The sequence below is a fragment of the Piliocolobus tephrosceles genome, chromosome 12 (genome assembly GCF_002776525.5).
Source record: "Piliocolobus tephrosceles isolate RC106 chromosome 12, ASM277652v3, whole genome shotgun sequence".
Taxonomy (NCBI): domain Eukaryota; kingdom Metazoa; phylum Chordata; class Mammalia; order Primates; family Cercopithecidae; genus Piliocolobus; species Piliocolobus tephrosceles.
In genome coordinates, this window is record NC_045445.1 from 99,101,609 (window position 1) to 99,117,418 (window position 15,810).

At 39.4% G+C, this 15,810-nt stretch overlaps 1 protein-coding gene across 2 annotated transcripts in view; it reads right to left on the minus strand.

Moving 5' to 3' along the window:
* Positions 1–15,810, minus strand: part of CLCN5 (chloride voltage-gated channel 5) — a 163,927-nt gene that overhangs the window by 22,712 nt on the left and 125,405 nt on the right. For both annotated transcript variants that reach the window (XM_023202013.3, XM_023202014.3), the window contains exons 5-7: positions 6,700–6,851; positions 3,822–3,921; positions 433–620 (exon numbers count right to left, since the gene is read on the minus strand). In XM_023202013.3, the coding sequence (XP_023057781.1) occupies positions 433–620; positions 3,822–3,921; positions 6,700–6,851 (440 nt within the window). The remainder of the gene's footprint in view (positions 1–432; positions 621–3,821; positions 3,922–6,699; positions 6,852–15,810) is intronic.

Here is a 15,810-nt window from a genome sequence, read left to right on the forward strand (position 1 = left end):
TTTTTTCAATGTTCTAATGTAATGCTCAGGGAAAATCACTTTTTGTATCTATATGCATAAGCACATTTTTAACCCACTCCATCCTTCATTAGAAATTATAGCTCGCCTGTTGGCTGCCTCTGACACTTCTTTTGAAATTATTAGAAAAAGAGAAATTCAGTCACACTATGTACTAGTACCAAAGAAGAAACACCAGGCTTATTAAAGCTAACAAAAAACCATTTTAAACATAAGCGTCAAATGACTCCACACATCAGCAGAGATGGAAATAGAGCTGCACTTAAACCACAGAGAAAGGCAGCTGGTACTGGTTCCCCTTTCTGTGGAAAGGAAAATAAAGGAAGATTCCGCAATTGCTGTGAGCACAGTATAAGAAACAAAATAAATGTAAGAATAAAAGTCAATGGCTCATAAAACATCACTACACGTTACCTCATCTGTGCTGATGATAAGCTGGGACCAACTATTCCACTCTGGACATTTGTCTCTCTCTTCAAAGGTGACATGATCAGAGTTCCAGCAACAATGTTCATGGTTAAACCAGAATCCCCCTGTGCATATACCTTCTTTTAAGTCTGTCATCCAATGAGCAGAGATGTCTATCAAACCAGCTAATGAACCTGATTTGTGGGGAGGGAGGGAAAGGCCAAAGTTAAACTGAATCTCGGAAACTGTTCTTTGGTCCTCAGAATAAGCTTTGTCAGAGAAAATGAGGGGAAAGGAATCAAAGCAACAGATGAGCACATACTTCCCCATTCCACCTGTAACCTTTTTCTCATTGTGTGTTTGCTTGATTTTCACTTATTATCTCTGCACTAAACATTGCCATCTGTAGAATTTCTATATAGAAGGGACTTAGGGAAAGCAAAATGGGTGAGTGGGAGCAAGGGGCTAGTGGGCCTGTCTTTACGCTGAACTAAGAGGACAAAAACACTATTTTGACTTCAACTTTATGAATACTAATCCCTAAAGAGTCAAGTTTATTAAAGATTCTTTTATTTTCACCTATATACATATATACAAGATTCAGAAAATGTGAATTGCCCAACATTGAGGAATATTCTATGATGTTTATTTGAGATTGCTTAGAGAGGAGAGCTGACGAAGATTATGGGGAGAAGGGCTAAGCCCTGATAGCAGGATTGTGCTCCATGGACAAGGGAATTTGAGTAATGGCAGGAAGGCATTCTAGGCTAAAGGAGCTGAATTTATCAAAGCACAAACTGTGATGTTCATGGAAGGTGAGATGAAGCTATAGACATGTTGAAGCCTCCCGAACCTAGGACATGAACATCCTGAAGTTTTCTTACTGAGAAAGAGCAAACAGTATTATACACAGAACATTCACCAAAGAAAATGATGGGGAAATGGAATCGTGAACTGGGGTCTTATGCACTGTGGCTAATAGACTGATAGGGTTAAGACAGTTATAGTACTTTAGATTCTGGCCTTCTCATCATTTCTGTCCTCCAGATGAAGAAACTCTGGCATAAAGAAATTAAATGGCCCAGAATCATGCTTTAGGGAAACAGTAAAGCCATCATAAAATTCAGTCTCTGAATTCCCAGACTGTTCCAGCATTCAGACACACTGCTTCTATTGTTGCTCTCCAATGCCTAAAAACAAAATACCCTGTGTGTACAAGGGAAAGAAAAATATTCACTGACCACCTAGTGACAAGAAATACATTAAAAGTTTGAGGATATTATGCCTACATTCCAACAGGCGGGAGGCCATGTCATGTGTATGTTTTGGTAGGTGCTAAAAGTGTTAACACAGGTTATTTACATATTTGAAGAATCTAGTCAAATCTAACACATTGTTTGACACCTAATCTTGGCCACTCCGGTCCACAATCTTCTCTGCCTTCTAACTCTTACTGCCTGGATTCAGAAAATTACCATGATGTTATACAGTTTGGCTTATTCTCTGGTTGTTTCATGTGTGCATGTCTTATTTCACCTAACACTGGTACCCTCAATCCTGTCTTCTCCTTCTACCTCTCCTCCTCCCCAGAGTCAGTTCTTTCTTCTCTGGTCACAAATTTTATTAGGTTTCCCCTACCCTGAAGAATAAAATGCTGTCCCTTGTCCTTGTTATCATTTCAAGCCTTTACCTTTCCTCTCTCTCCTATGACTACCAAAACTTCTACAGTGGTTGCCTTCCCTTGAAATCTATTAGGCTGGTGCAAAAGCAATTGCGGTTTTTGCCATTAAAAGTAATGCAATTACTTTTGCACCAACCCGAATAGATTTAGCTCCTAATATTTTTCTGAGATGGCTTTTCAAGGTAACTGCTGTGTTCCTAACTGCTAGGTCATATAATCTTTTCTCAGCCATCTTCCTTTTCCTCAGCCTCTCTGCAATACTTAGCATTACAGACCACCCAGTCTATTATTAGGCAGCTCCAAACAGCCAGACCATGTTCTCTCTCCTGTAAGAGCCAGAAGGGGCAGAGTTAACACCCCAGGCCATGGGTTGGCAAACTATAGCCCAAGGGCCAAATCCTGCCCATCTCCTATTTTTGCAAATAAAGTTTTTCTGGTCACAGCTAGGCTTGTTTGTTTACCTATGGTCTATGGCTGCTTTCATGCCACATCAGCAGAATGGAGTGGGTGCTACAGAGAACACTTGACCCACAAATCCTAAAATATTTACTATCTGGCTTCTTTACAGCATAAGTTTGCCAATCCCTGCCCTACACAATTTTTGAAAACCCAGCTATAGATAAGCCATTCCTCATTTGCTACAGTCACGTTCTACTTCATGGCTCATGAATTATTCTCTCTTGGTAACGGCAGCAGCAGCAACATTAACAACTGGCTGCTGTGCTTAATAAGTGCTATTATGTGCTATATCTCATTTAATCCTCACAGCAAACTTCTAACATAGGGACTTTGATTATCACCATTTTACAGAGCAGTAAACTAAGGCTTCCAGGGGTTAAGAAACTTGCTCAAAGCCACAAAACTATCAAGTGGTGGGGCTTGGATTCAAATCCAGGCAGCCTAAAACTAGAGCATCTACTCGCTGTTAACTACCACTGTATACCTTTCACCTCCAGGTTTCCACCTAACTTCTCTTTCAGCTCAAGATTACAGATTTGCCTAGGCCCTATCCTTTAATGCCATAAGGACACAGCTCTTACCATCTCTATCTAGTGTCCTTGGCCCTCTGCTTCCTCCACTGGGTGAGAAACCTTCTTGGGAACTTGGTTGAAAACTGTATTTGTACAGCAACTACACCATTTTTAGTGAGACTGTATATTATTTGGAGTGGCGGGGGAGATTGATGGAGTTTATAGGGCAAGGTGGCACCATTCCACCCCCAGCCACTGTGAAAGAATGAGATCATAAGCTTCTTGGGGGTATGAGCCATATCTTACATGCTTTTCTGCATCACCAAATGAGAGAGTAGATGTTTAAGAAACACCCACAAAATGTCTCAGGAAGTCCTCTTCCACATCTTATCTCCTAAAACCCATGCAGTATACATTTAAGAGAAAAAAAAAAAAAAAACTGTCTCCAACAGAAGGGCTCTTCCTCAAAACAAGCACCAAAGGGCTAACATCACCTTAAAATGGATACAGTATTTTATAGTGTACAAAATACATTTAAATGCATTTCCTCATTTATTTAAGGTAAGAATTGCAGGTATTAGTACCCTTTACAGATGGGGACATCAAGCTTCTACAAGGTTCACCAGCAATTCATTTAAGGTAGAAAAATAGGAAAACACAGTACCTGACTCAGCTCAGGACTTACGGGAGAGACATACCACAATTTTAGGAGATTTGTTTTGAAAACTAACAGTTTACCATACCTGATAAAAGCCCAATAAGGAGCATCAACAACCAGCCGGAAAAAGCATCACTCACACTGTGAATTAAGGCCCATGTTGACTCTTTGCTTTTATTGGTAATCTAGAGGAAAATGAGAAAACATTGGTACACTCTACACACACTCTTTTTTCTTTTTTCTTTTCTTTTTTTTTTTTTTTGAGACGGAGTCTGGCTCTGTCGCCCAGGCTGGAGTGCAGTGGCCGGATCTCAGCTCACTGCAAGCTCCGCCTCCCAGGTTCACGCCATTCTCCTGCCTCAGCCTCCTGAGTAGCTGGGACTACAGGCGCCGGCCACCTCGCCCGGCTACTTTTTTGTATTTTTTTAGTAGAGACGGGGTTTCACCGTGTTAGCCAGGATGGTCTCGATCTCCTGACCTAGTGATCCGCCCGTCTCGGCCTCCCAAAGTGCTGGGCTTACAGGCGTGAGCCACTGCGCCCGGCACACCCTTTTTTTACTTAAAAACTGTTCAACAAAGAAATACAAAGACACATCACTGGAGAATAGGGACCAATTTAGAGCTCCTTTTCACATAATCTTTAGCTCAACCAGTTTCACTAACAACTTTGAGGTTTACTGAAACCCCACCTTCATCTACAGTATTGTAATGCCCACAAGTCCCTTATTCAGAGCTTCCGCCCAAGCTGCTCATTTCTTACAGCATCAACTTGTTTTGCTTATTGCAGTGGTATCTTTCTGTCCTGGACATCAGATATTCCAAGGACAATCTCTTGACTCACAGCAAATAGTTTCAATGTTTTTCAAATAATAAACAAACACAGGCTTATTTGAGTGATAAAAGTACAAACTGAGGCTTAATACCTGGGGGCTGTGGTTCAGGTCAGGCGAATTCCCAGACTTAATCCCACAAACCTCTAATTGTACAGTGGCCACAGATACTAAGTGATAGCAACAATGTATCTCTTTTCATTTTCAAAAACCTGCTGGTAACATCAAGGCTATCAGGAGGTGCAGAAAGTTCTATCTTGTAAGTTCTAGACTTGACAATTTAACCCTTCAGGGCCTACATTTTAAAAATCAACATTCTGACAGTTTTGTCACTGGTACCTCCCCTTTCTCTGTACCTCTATTTCTTATCTTTGAAATAGCAACTTAGTTACCCCACCTTATCGACAGTAACATCACAAACAATCAATTATTCTGAAAATTTCAAAAGCATTTTTAAAAATGTGACTCTAAGTTTCCAATTTCAGTACTGAAAAGGAACAGTTACATTTTTCCCTGTGACACTGTTTCCCTTCTGATAATGAACAGTTAATGCAAAAAAAAAAAAAAAAAAAAAAAGCCCCCTTGGGCTATTTGATAAACACAATTTAACTGGTTTTGGATTACTAATTGGCGTCATTTGCCTCGGATGCAACCATTAATATAAAAGGAAGTGTGCACTTGTCATCTCACAGGTGACTCTCATAATCTGGATAATATGTTGAATATGCGACTGATGACAAACTGGTAAATTACACATGGCAGAAATTCTAAAGCCTGCCTGATGAATTGATACATAACGATGAAAAGAATATGCGTGTATGTTCCCAAATGGCAGAAATCTTATGAAAAACATGAAATGCTTTATAGTGATCAACTTTTCGAGTTGTGGCAAGAAAACTCAGTGGGATCACCAAATATCCAAGGATTAAGAAGGAATTTCTCAAAACCTGTACTTGGGACAACCTGACTCCTGGGTTCAGGTGGTCTTGAGAAAACCAGTCAGGAGCTGGAAAGGCTTAAGAATGAAAGGCAATCTCCATCTGACTACTCAAGACATTTGCTTGGTTCTAGGAGGAGGAAATCATGAACTTGGGAGAGAATGGGGCAGCTTAAAAAATCACATTTCAAATCTGGAGTCCAAGCAGAAATAGTAAGAAAGAAAAAAAAAAAATATCTATTGTGGGTTGAAGAAGTGACTCACCAGAGAACCACCTACTGAGAATCTCTGGGGTTGGACACCTATTTTTTTAATAAGCTCTCCATGTGGCCCTTCTACAAACCAGAAATTGTGATTCCCTAATTTAAATGATACACAGCAACAAGTTAAAGGCAAATGACCTTGCCAGGTCTCTCTGAGAAGTTTTCACAGTACTTCAAAAAGAGAGAAGTGGGGAAATCCTCTTGCTAAATTCAAAAGAACCTGTGCTATAGCCATAAGTGCCATCTATTACCTATCACATTAAGTTAATGTCCCCAATTTGAATTTAACTGGTCTTGTGGTTTTGTTGGAGTTGAAAGCATAAGTTTACTTTGGTTTTATGGTTGCACAAGAGCAATAATCACAAGGAGTTTACTTTGTAAACTCAGTAAACACTAGGGCTCTGAGATTTTTTTCTTTTATTCCTTTAACAGAAAACCATTTACTTTTCTTTGTTATGAATATCCTGCATTAAGGAAAAAACTATAAAAGAGAAATGAGATGGGAAAGGAAGATCTTTGACATTTATTTTGCCACCTTCCTCCAAGTTTGTTTTCACCTCTCTTCAGAGGCATCTATATCCCTTTTTGCTGTAAGGATCCTTTTTGACTATTTACTATAGGAAGATAAATCATTAAATACAATTTTTAAAATTTAGGATAAAAATTACGTGCAAGCACCAACATGGCACATGTATACATATGTAACAAACCTGCACGTTGTGCACATGTACCCTAGAACTTAAAGTGTAATTCAAAATATTATGTGCAAGATGTCTTTAAAAACAAATTTAAAAATGAAACCCTATATTGCCAACAGAAACCAGATTCAGTCACATCCAGGGTTGAAGAAAGGAAAGAACAGAAAGAATATGTATCTTCAATTTCTTCCCCTGTATTTCCTAACACTTACAAAAGTGTCATCTTTTGTCTTACCTCTCGGTGCCTATCCCGGTCTCGAGACTTCTCTCTCACCCAGTCAATTGTATTGAAATCATCATAGGTCCCTACACCAGGGATTGGCTCCTCCAAGAAGTCCATGATCCTATTTGAATAACCTATTCCTCCACCATTGTACGACTTGTCCTCTGTATTGAACAAGAAACAGACATTAGTACTTCAGAAACTCTTAACATTTTTAACACGTTCTTTTTGGTTCCAAAAGGCAGGCCCTTAAACTATCAGATGACTACAGTTGGGGTTGATAAAGGAATACAGTCACCTGGTAGGAACATCCATTACATTCAGAGGTTTCTGTGGTGTAGGCACAAAATGATGAGTGGCTAAAGGCAGTGTGAATGGAAAGTGACAGATGAGAGTGACAGTACAAAGAGAGAAACAACAGGAGTTGATGTGCAATGGGAAAGGATTTATGAAACAAAAGACAAAAAGGAGGTTGGAGCAGCTTAGGTATTTCAGTTTGTGGAAGGGAGAGAAAAGGGTCAAAGACACTTGCAGCCATATCACATCAAGAACCATTTTACATTTATAAGGCAATAATTCAATCCTATGAAGTGGTTTTTGCCTGACTGGAGACTCCAAATAAAGCATGTGGGCCTCTTCACAAGTTCGCTGGAATGTACAAATTTCCCTTCAATAGGAATAAGACTTGATCTCTGACGTAACAGGCTTGTAGGAGCTCTAAGTATGCAGCACAGTCTAAGATTTACAAGCAGAGATTTAAAGAACAGTGCATGATTCAGTGATGAAATGTCCCTCTCTGATCCTTCAACTGGAAGAAACATATCCACCTGCCCACCCACCATAGTCCCTTATCTACTTTGCTTTGGGTACTTTTATTACAATTACTTTTGCATATGCTTTATCTTCCTTTCTAGACTAGAAGCTCTTTGCTGGTAGCCCGATATCTGATTCATCGTTCCCTTCTCTACGGTGTCTAGCACATATCCAAGAATCAGTAAATATCAACTGAACCAAAATTTGTTTGATGAACGGTGGGAATGGGGGAGAAAGTTTTAAACTCACAAGCTATACTCACACAAGGCTTAAACTTGACAAAATATTTCAGCAACATCATCTGATGGAATAAGATTTTGCTATTAAACACAAAATACAAAACAGTACTGAGGAATCTATGCAAATGCACACTGGGGAAAAGTGCAGAGTAATGTCATCATCTGATTCACCCAGCCAAAGCTCACATTTGCAGCACCAACCTTGGCAGGGACAAGGCTTCCTCCAGACTGTTTGGTAATGAATCCCTCCGCAGAGGAGGCCCAAGTGGGCCTAAACTGACTCCCTCTCCTCCCATCTGCATCCCCATCTTCACTGTAAACTCCAAACAGACAACTTTAGCACTCTTATGGGGAAAGTTTGAAGGAACACCCCAAGCTGTACTTACAATTGGTTGACCAGTTGTAAGTCTTTTGAATACTTAAGTCAGCACGCCTTTCACAGGCAAGGTGCATATTTGAAAGAAAAAACTCTGCAGAGTCCAAATCATCTGTAGGGTGGGGGTGGGGTGGGGGTGGAGTGGAAAAGGTGAGCAAGTTAATCTTAAAACCCCAAACCAAGGTCCTTTCCATATCTTCATTCGTACCTGACTGTAAAATGGATGGCTGCTGAATCACTAGCCCAGCATTTCCTATCATGTCAGTGTCATACCGATAAAGATGAAAGCTGGTGTGTTTCTTGAGAGCTTAGAGGGAAAAAGCCAGCTAGGAAATGAGTGCAGAAAAAGGATAAAGTATGTGTGTGTGGAGGTGGGGGAGGGCAAGCTGTTTCAATTCTCAAGTCCCATGCTGACATGAACACAGGACACCAAACAACCAGATATTTACTTTTTAAGGCAGGTTAATGCTCCAGTTGAATTTGCTCTGGTTTAAGAGTTTTCCTTTCAGAAGGGGAAAAACAGGATTTTGTGAAACTGATTTTAAAAATCATCTGATAGCTATCTAATGTTACACTAGCTATCAGATAAGGCCCCCACCTTTAAGGATATTAAGGCAAAATGAAGATCTGCAACAGCTTCTAGCAGGAAAGAAAGAATCCTATTACATCACTAGGTAACATGAGCACTGCATCCTCCTCCTTTGTAGTCCGGTTTCCTTAGAAACGCAATTGTCAGCCCCCTCTCAAAGAGCAGGCAGTGATTAGAATCCTACAACAGACTGCGTGCGATTCTCCAGACCCCCTGCTCCCGGGGGGGCATGCCTCAGTCCTTGGTCGGGCTCAAGTCTGCTTACCTTCAATCACAGTTTTCTTTTTTTCTGCCTCAAGGAAGAAATAACCTTGGCAGCCCGCATTTGGTCATTTAGGTTGGGGAGCTTTTACAAAAGCAGCCCCAGTCTGAAGTGCTTTAGAAGGGCACTTGCTGCATTCTCTGCCTTTCACAGCAACAAACGCCACCTAAAGAACTACCAGTGTTCCCTGGCGGTCAGAATGTGATGTCACTGCTGGAGTCACGTGACCAGACCTTTGGACCAGCCTGGGAGAAAGGAAGACTTTTCACCGGGCACAGAAGCCTTAAAGATGTAGTCTCATCTAAACAAATGCCATCAAACTGGTGGCAGTCGGGTCAGCTCAGGAAACCTGGGTCCAGACAAGTCTTAATCTTCATTTAGCAGAAAGTCCAAGAAGGCAAAGTAGAAATACCCAAAAGAATTTAGAGTTACAGGGGTCCTAAGTATAAAAGGGAAAAAGCAAATATAAAAAAGGCTTTTTAAAAAATACACTGGATAGCAACGTGGGTAAAGTCTCACAAACCTAATGCTGAGTGAAAGATACCGGACACAAAAATGCACGTAACATTCATTACGATTCTATGCCTCTAAGTTCAAAAACAGGCAAGCAAGTTATATCATTTTAGAATACAAATGTAAGTGATTACATTTCAAAGAGAAGCAAGGAAATGGCAAAAGTAAAGACAGAAGCTATCCAGAGTAGAGGACTGCCGTGTGGGAGGGGCACATGGCAAGGGCAGGGTTTCTGGAATGCTGGTCATTTTTCTTGATCTGGGAGGTGGTTTATCTGAGCGTTCACTTAATAATTATTCTTTAAACTGTACACATGTTTTATGCTTCATGTACAAGTCATAATTAAAGAAAAATGTGAAAAACTGAACTGCATGTGAACTTACTATACAAGGTCGGTTCTTTAACAGCACCTCACCACTTTGAAAACCCAGAGTATAGTCAAGAAAATGAGTTGTTTCTGAGTAGTAATGCTCTACCCAGAAAGCAACAACAACTCTGATACTCATTAATCCAACCTGGATGAAAGTAGCTATTTCAGCCTGACAATAAATTCACTATGATGTTTCCATGGTTTTAAAGGGTTGTGAAGGCTATTTTAAAGCAGGTCTTAATTAATTGCACAATAAGGCCAGTTCGGTAAAGAAGAATAAAACTGCTATCTCCCAACTCCTTAAATTGGGAGGATTCCGTAAGGGAACGTGAAAGACAGCCACTGTTAAACATTAACCCAGTCACAGTGTGCTGTAATAATTGGACCCTATGTGTAGAGCTTTGAAATGGTATTACTCGCATCAATTCTTAAGGTTCGATATGCCCTGAAATGTTAATACAACAAAACTTTATGAAAGGTGAGGCATTGCATGGGACCTGTATGCTTTCAGTTCATCATTGTTATATTATCTCACCCACTTGATGAACTAATCTAGCATTAATTAAGGAGAAGGATTGAAAATGAAGTGGCAACTGACTGTATTAAGTGGCCATGAGCTACACTGCTGTAAGAAGCAAAAAACCATTTGTGGCCCAACTGTGACTGTCTTATTTGATTAAACTTTCAGAAAAGTATGTCTATCTCACTCAAAGAGGGTAATGTGCCCAACCTCTAAAGCCTCCTTCCAAGTTGCTCATTTGTAAACACAATTTTACCTGTAACAGTATCTGAAGATCACTACAGAATTCACTTGTATTATCTAGTATGATTTACATTATCTGTTAGATTATTTTACACTTTAGCAGCTATAGTATTTAGCAGTCAATTTAGCAAAGATATTATCTTTTTTGGTACATAAAAATGTATAGTTCTATGGATTGCATGGCTGGTGCCATGTTATTAACTTTTAATGAAAGTTCATGTGTTTCTCAAATGCTTTATCAGCACTTCCAAGGGAGGCACTTTTTTTTTTATTCCATGTACAGTTACTTCCTTTGAGCACTAGAGGGCTGGTGGTTATGATTCAGTCCTCATACTAAAAAAAGATTTAATTATAATTTAGATTAAGAAATAAGGCACCAGTATCAGAGTTTGACACGCTTTATTTCTTTTATTCTTTTCTACCCTCCATGCTTTCTCTGGCAAACTTGCCATCTTTAGTGTGTGTTCATTATAGAGACTGCTCAGTGTAGGTCAATTGATATTATTGTGAAAATCAGATAAAGAAATTCTTACCAATTTTTAATGCATCCTATGATAAAAACGCAATAATAGAATATTTTGAGATAAGCAGAATACTTTCTGAAACATTGATCTGACCAGACTATTTCCCAATTTTTACAATGCCAGTGGCCCCTGCGCAATATTTTGAAAACTTTTAGCACATGAAGACCTCTAAATGGTTAACTGACACAAGTGCGGGCTCTGAATTTAAAAATATTCATCCTACTTTTTAGAATAGGAAAAACAATATATTTTAAAATGTATAATAATGATGATGATGACAGCCATTGCTACTATTTTAGGTTTCATCAATGAAAAAGTTTTAACTTGTTCACACACTTTCATCAAGATATCTATAGCTGACTTGATGACAAACAGCTTAAGTCGTTGGTCATATTCCACATCTAGCTGGTTTCTTTTCTTAGCATTTTTAAAACTTAGTAGAAAAAAATAAATTTTTAAAATTTAACTGTCAAGAATGGCAGCAGAAATGATCTACCCATCAACTAATGATGCGCAAAGTAACGAAATGCAAAAGGTTTTTCAAAAAACAAGGCATTAAGAGCTAAGCTTCTGGCGTGTAAATATGTTGCCAAGGAAGGCAGAGTAAAATTAAACAATGAGCCTACATGTCAGGTTGGGGTACTTATGTGAGTCTAGATTTTTGTCTCTACAAGAAAAAAAAAGTAAAACTTATCTCAAATTTTGAAGGCATAGTAAATGTTATATATAAAATAACTTAATGTTCTAACAGAAAAATTATTCAAGTTAAAGTACAATTAGATCTCAACTTGAATGACAGAACAAAAAGCCCCCAAAAGGCTAATTTGCATTGCCTGAGTCCAGGAAAAACATACAGTAAACCAGTCAGAGAAAAAAGTCAACACTGAAACAGCTTTCCCGTAGGGTTATACTCAGGTCTAAAGATTTAACAACAGGTCTTTAGAAACACACTGCTTGAATGAGCAGGCATATAAATGAATGTATTTAACTCAGTTCCCATTATGGAAACCACTTTCTAATTTTTTTTCTAAAAATCACATGATGCTTTAAACTGGAAAACCCCTTAAAATACAAGAAAAAAAATCTGTTGAGAATAATGTTTATTTAAAGCCCTAACCAATATGCCATTAGAAATTTACCTAGGGGGCTGAACAGTAACTGATTAAGTGAACTAGTTAAACACTAACAAAAACACAAGGGGAAAAAGGATAGGAAGAAATCTCATGCACAGACCTTGAAGTACTGCTTTAGTAATATTACAGCTGCATGAGGGCTCACTAATTGGCAACAGCCTAAGGAAATAAATAAGCACTCAAAGAAATGGGGCAGGGCTATTGGTATATATCACAGGACTTGAAAATAATCCCATTAAAAAATGTATTTCAGTTTTACAGGGATATATTGTATTTTTGCAAGGCTGGAACCACATATATAAAAAATTCAACATTATGCCTAACACACATCAGCAGATATTCATCCTGTGGTCATTTAAACTTTACTTGCATTCAACAGCAACTACTAAGAGCCTATTATATGTCACTTCTTACTTCCATACCTGCACCCTGCTTCGCTTCTTGTACTGGTTCATCCATTCTAGATCTCCCAGTAAGTCACATAAACTCTTTCACATCCCATTTCACCTATTTGTCTGACAGTACATTACAGCAGAAGCCCTGATAATTAATCAACATTTGTAGGAACTTTCTATCTAGCAACTTGTGCCTTCATTTTGCTTCTATTTTGTTTTCCCACTTAACTAAGTCCAGGGTCAAAAAGCAAATGTTGTTGGAGTAGCCCTCCTATCTAAGTACTGGATAGTATCTATCCAGGACCACACTATGCTTTAGTATACTCTTAGTCGACCCCTGGGACACTTATTCAGGGCAGCTATTCTGTTGGTATGCATCTATATGCCATACCAGTTTGTTAAATACTGAAATACTTCAGTAGCTACAGATAAAGAACCACTTCTTTCCTGAGGACTCTCCTCCCCCACCTCACCCTACCCTAGAAACTCCTGAACTTACCCATGATCCAGCAAATGGAATACCAGGAGGCTCCAGGACACTGCCCCAGTGCTATGTCTGACAGCCAATCTGATTGGGCAGTGCCTGTGTTGTTTTGAATCTCATCCTTGCACTCATTTCATTTAGTGATCCACTGCTTTGGTTCCTGTTTACAGCAGGTTAAAACTTGAAGTTGTCTACCATGCAGGAAGGACAACAAAGAAAAAACTCTATCCCAACTCTGCTGAGAGCTAGACAATAAAAGGGGTGGTGAAGGATGTGGGAAATGGAACTGTAAGAACCCCAACAAATCTACTATATCGAAATGAAGTTTGAGAGTTATGAGAAAAATACAGGAAGGTTGGGCATGGCAGAAAGGCACAGGGAAAGCTGTGGAGACAAGCATGAATTCAGATTCTAACACCTCCTTCTGACTCTTTATTCCCAGTGGATACAGCTCCATCTTCACTGGGTTGTAGATATTTGCTTGAGGTGTATCTCTTGTAGCCCTCTTATTCCCAGCATCTGCTCAAATCTGGAAGTTCCTGACTCAACTCACTTTCATGGCCAGTGGAACCAGGGTGCTAATTGATAGAGTTATCAAAGTAACCAAAACAGCATGAGGACTTTGGCTTGGTATCTGCAGGCTCCCACTGGACTAAGATGCCACAGAAAGCAATGTAGCAATGAAGTAAAGGGGCTAGATTTGACAAAGTTGGTGAGAGGGCTCTCCACAAAAAGTAAACAGTGCCCTACTCCCTTACTTATTCTTCATTCCTTCCTTCTCAATTGTACACATTTATGGGACTGTCAAGAGAATGGGGAATGTCATGGGTAGGGAGACACTGCCCTAAAATGCATATCACATACCACAGTGCTGGGAAATCCTTTGGGTAGCATGATCCTGCCTAATAACTTCTAATTATTGTTTTAGAAGCAGCAATTCTCCAGTTCTGTCCTAAGTCTACATTGGTTTCTATTAATTTCCAAAAGAAAACTGGGCTCACAAGTCTAGCAATTATTCTTTAGTGGGGGTGGGGGGGTGGAATTTCAAGAGAGAAAAATACCAATCGTGAGATTCTCCTTGGATTCATAGGAATTGTGTAATGTCATGGACAGAAAAATAAGTTTCAAAAAAGCATATATATATCTCATGTGGGAATTACCCTTAAAGACACAGTTGCACCCGTGCACACCAGTGTATGTGTGTTATTCATTGCAGCACTGTTTGTAGTAGCAAAAACCCAGAAACAATAAAATTATCTAGTAATAGGGAAATGGTGCAAGGAAAGAAGTAGACTGATGTGTAGTGAAATAGAAATATATTCCAGACATATTATGTGAAAAAAGCAAGTCACGAAATAAGCAGAATATGTCTTTTTTTTAATTGTTTTTAATGTGTGTCTGTATATGTGACTGGATAGAGAAAGAACTGGAAGGATCATACTGAATTCTTTTCGGTGGTTGTCTCTGGAGTGGGAAGAACAGGGGAGACTTTCACATTTTAAAAACCTGTGTATTGTTTGAATCTTTTATAGTGAGACATATTTATGAGTTATATAAGTGATTTTGAAAAGAAAAAATACTAGCAATGCGACTGGAAGAGTAGAGACAGGACATTGCAAGGAGCAGACCTACGTTCTGGAAGGCAGATTACTGGGATACTTGTGGACAAAGCAGGTGATAGTTTCTGGTGAACACCAAGAGGGAAAGCCCTGAGAGGAAGGTGGCTTATTCAGTTTTTAAACAAGAACAAAGTGTGATCAGACCTATTATCCTGCAGTGAGAAGATGTGGATTCCAATCCTAGCTCCATAACTCACTAGTTGTGTCACCTTGGGCAACTGCCTTACTCTCTGTGAGTTTACGGGTTTGCCATCTGTAACATGAAGGGATATTAGCAAGTATAATGTTGAGGTCCCTTCCAAATTCATACTCTATCATGTAAGAGTTGATTTTTTGTTTGGTCACTCATATATTGGATTGCATGACTTCTGAGAGGCCCTTATCTTTAAGGAATTCCAAATGATATTTTGATTGCATAGCTAACTGAGAATGCTCTACTGGCAAGATCATAAAATGGTGCTACCAATCATTAGAAAAGAAAGGTAAGACTTAGCTCATCAGCGAGGTATAGGACTATCTAGTATCTCACTGAGACCCAACATTTCTGGCATATGGTTAACTACACCGAGCTATACCCATATGGCTACAGTATCTCTGGATTACCTGGTAGCCCCAGATCTTAGAAACATACGGCGCATACCCCCTGAGGCATTACAGCAACCCCTTCCTCTACCATGTGTCATAAATTGGAACAAAGTGGAGCCAAAAAATATATTTCCTTCAAGAAGGGACCAAAGTGGTTTTATCAAATGAAAATGGGGAACCTCTGGATTCAGCTCCTGCAAGCAAAGAGCTTAGAAGTTATTACTCTCATCCTTACAACAACAAAAGGTTGGATAAACCAAAAAAAAATCAATGATCTTTCTTGGACCCATTGGAGAACTGAGGTTGCAGAGGAAACTGCCACCCCAAAATCTGAAGAGACAAGCTTATTCAAAGAGACACAGCTGAGATCTGCTTACCTGGAGTAGAAATGGCTGGAGCTGGTAGAAACACAAATGGCAACTTGAACAAGCTGCTGAAGGCTGAGTGTGGACTAGTGT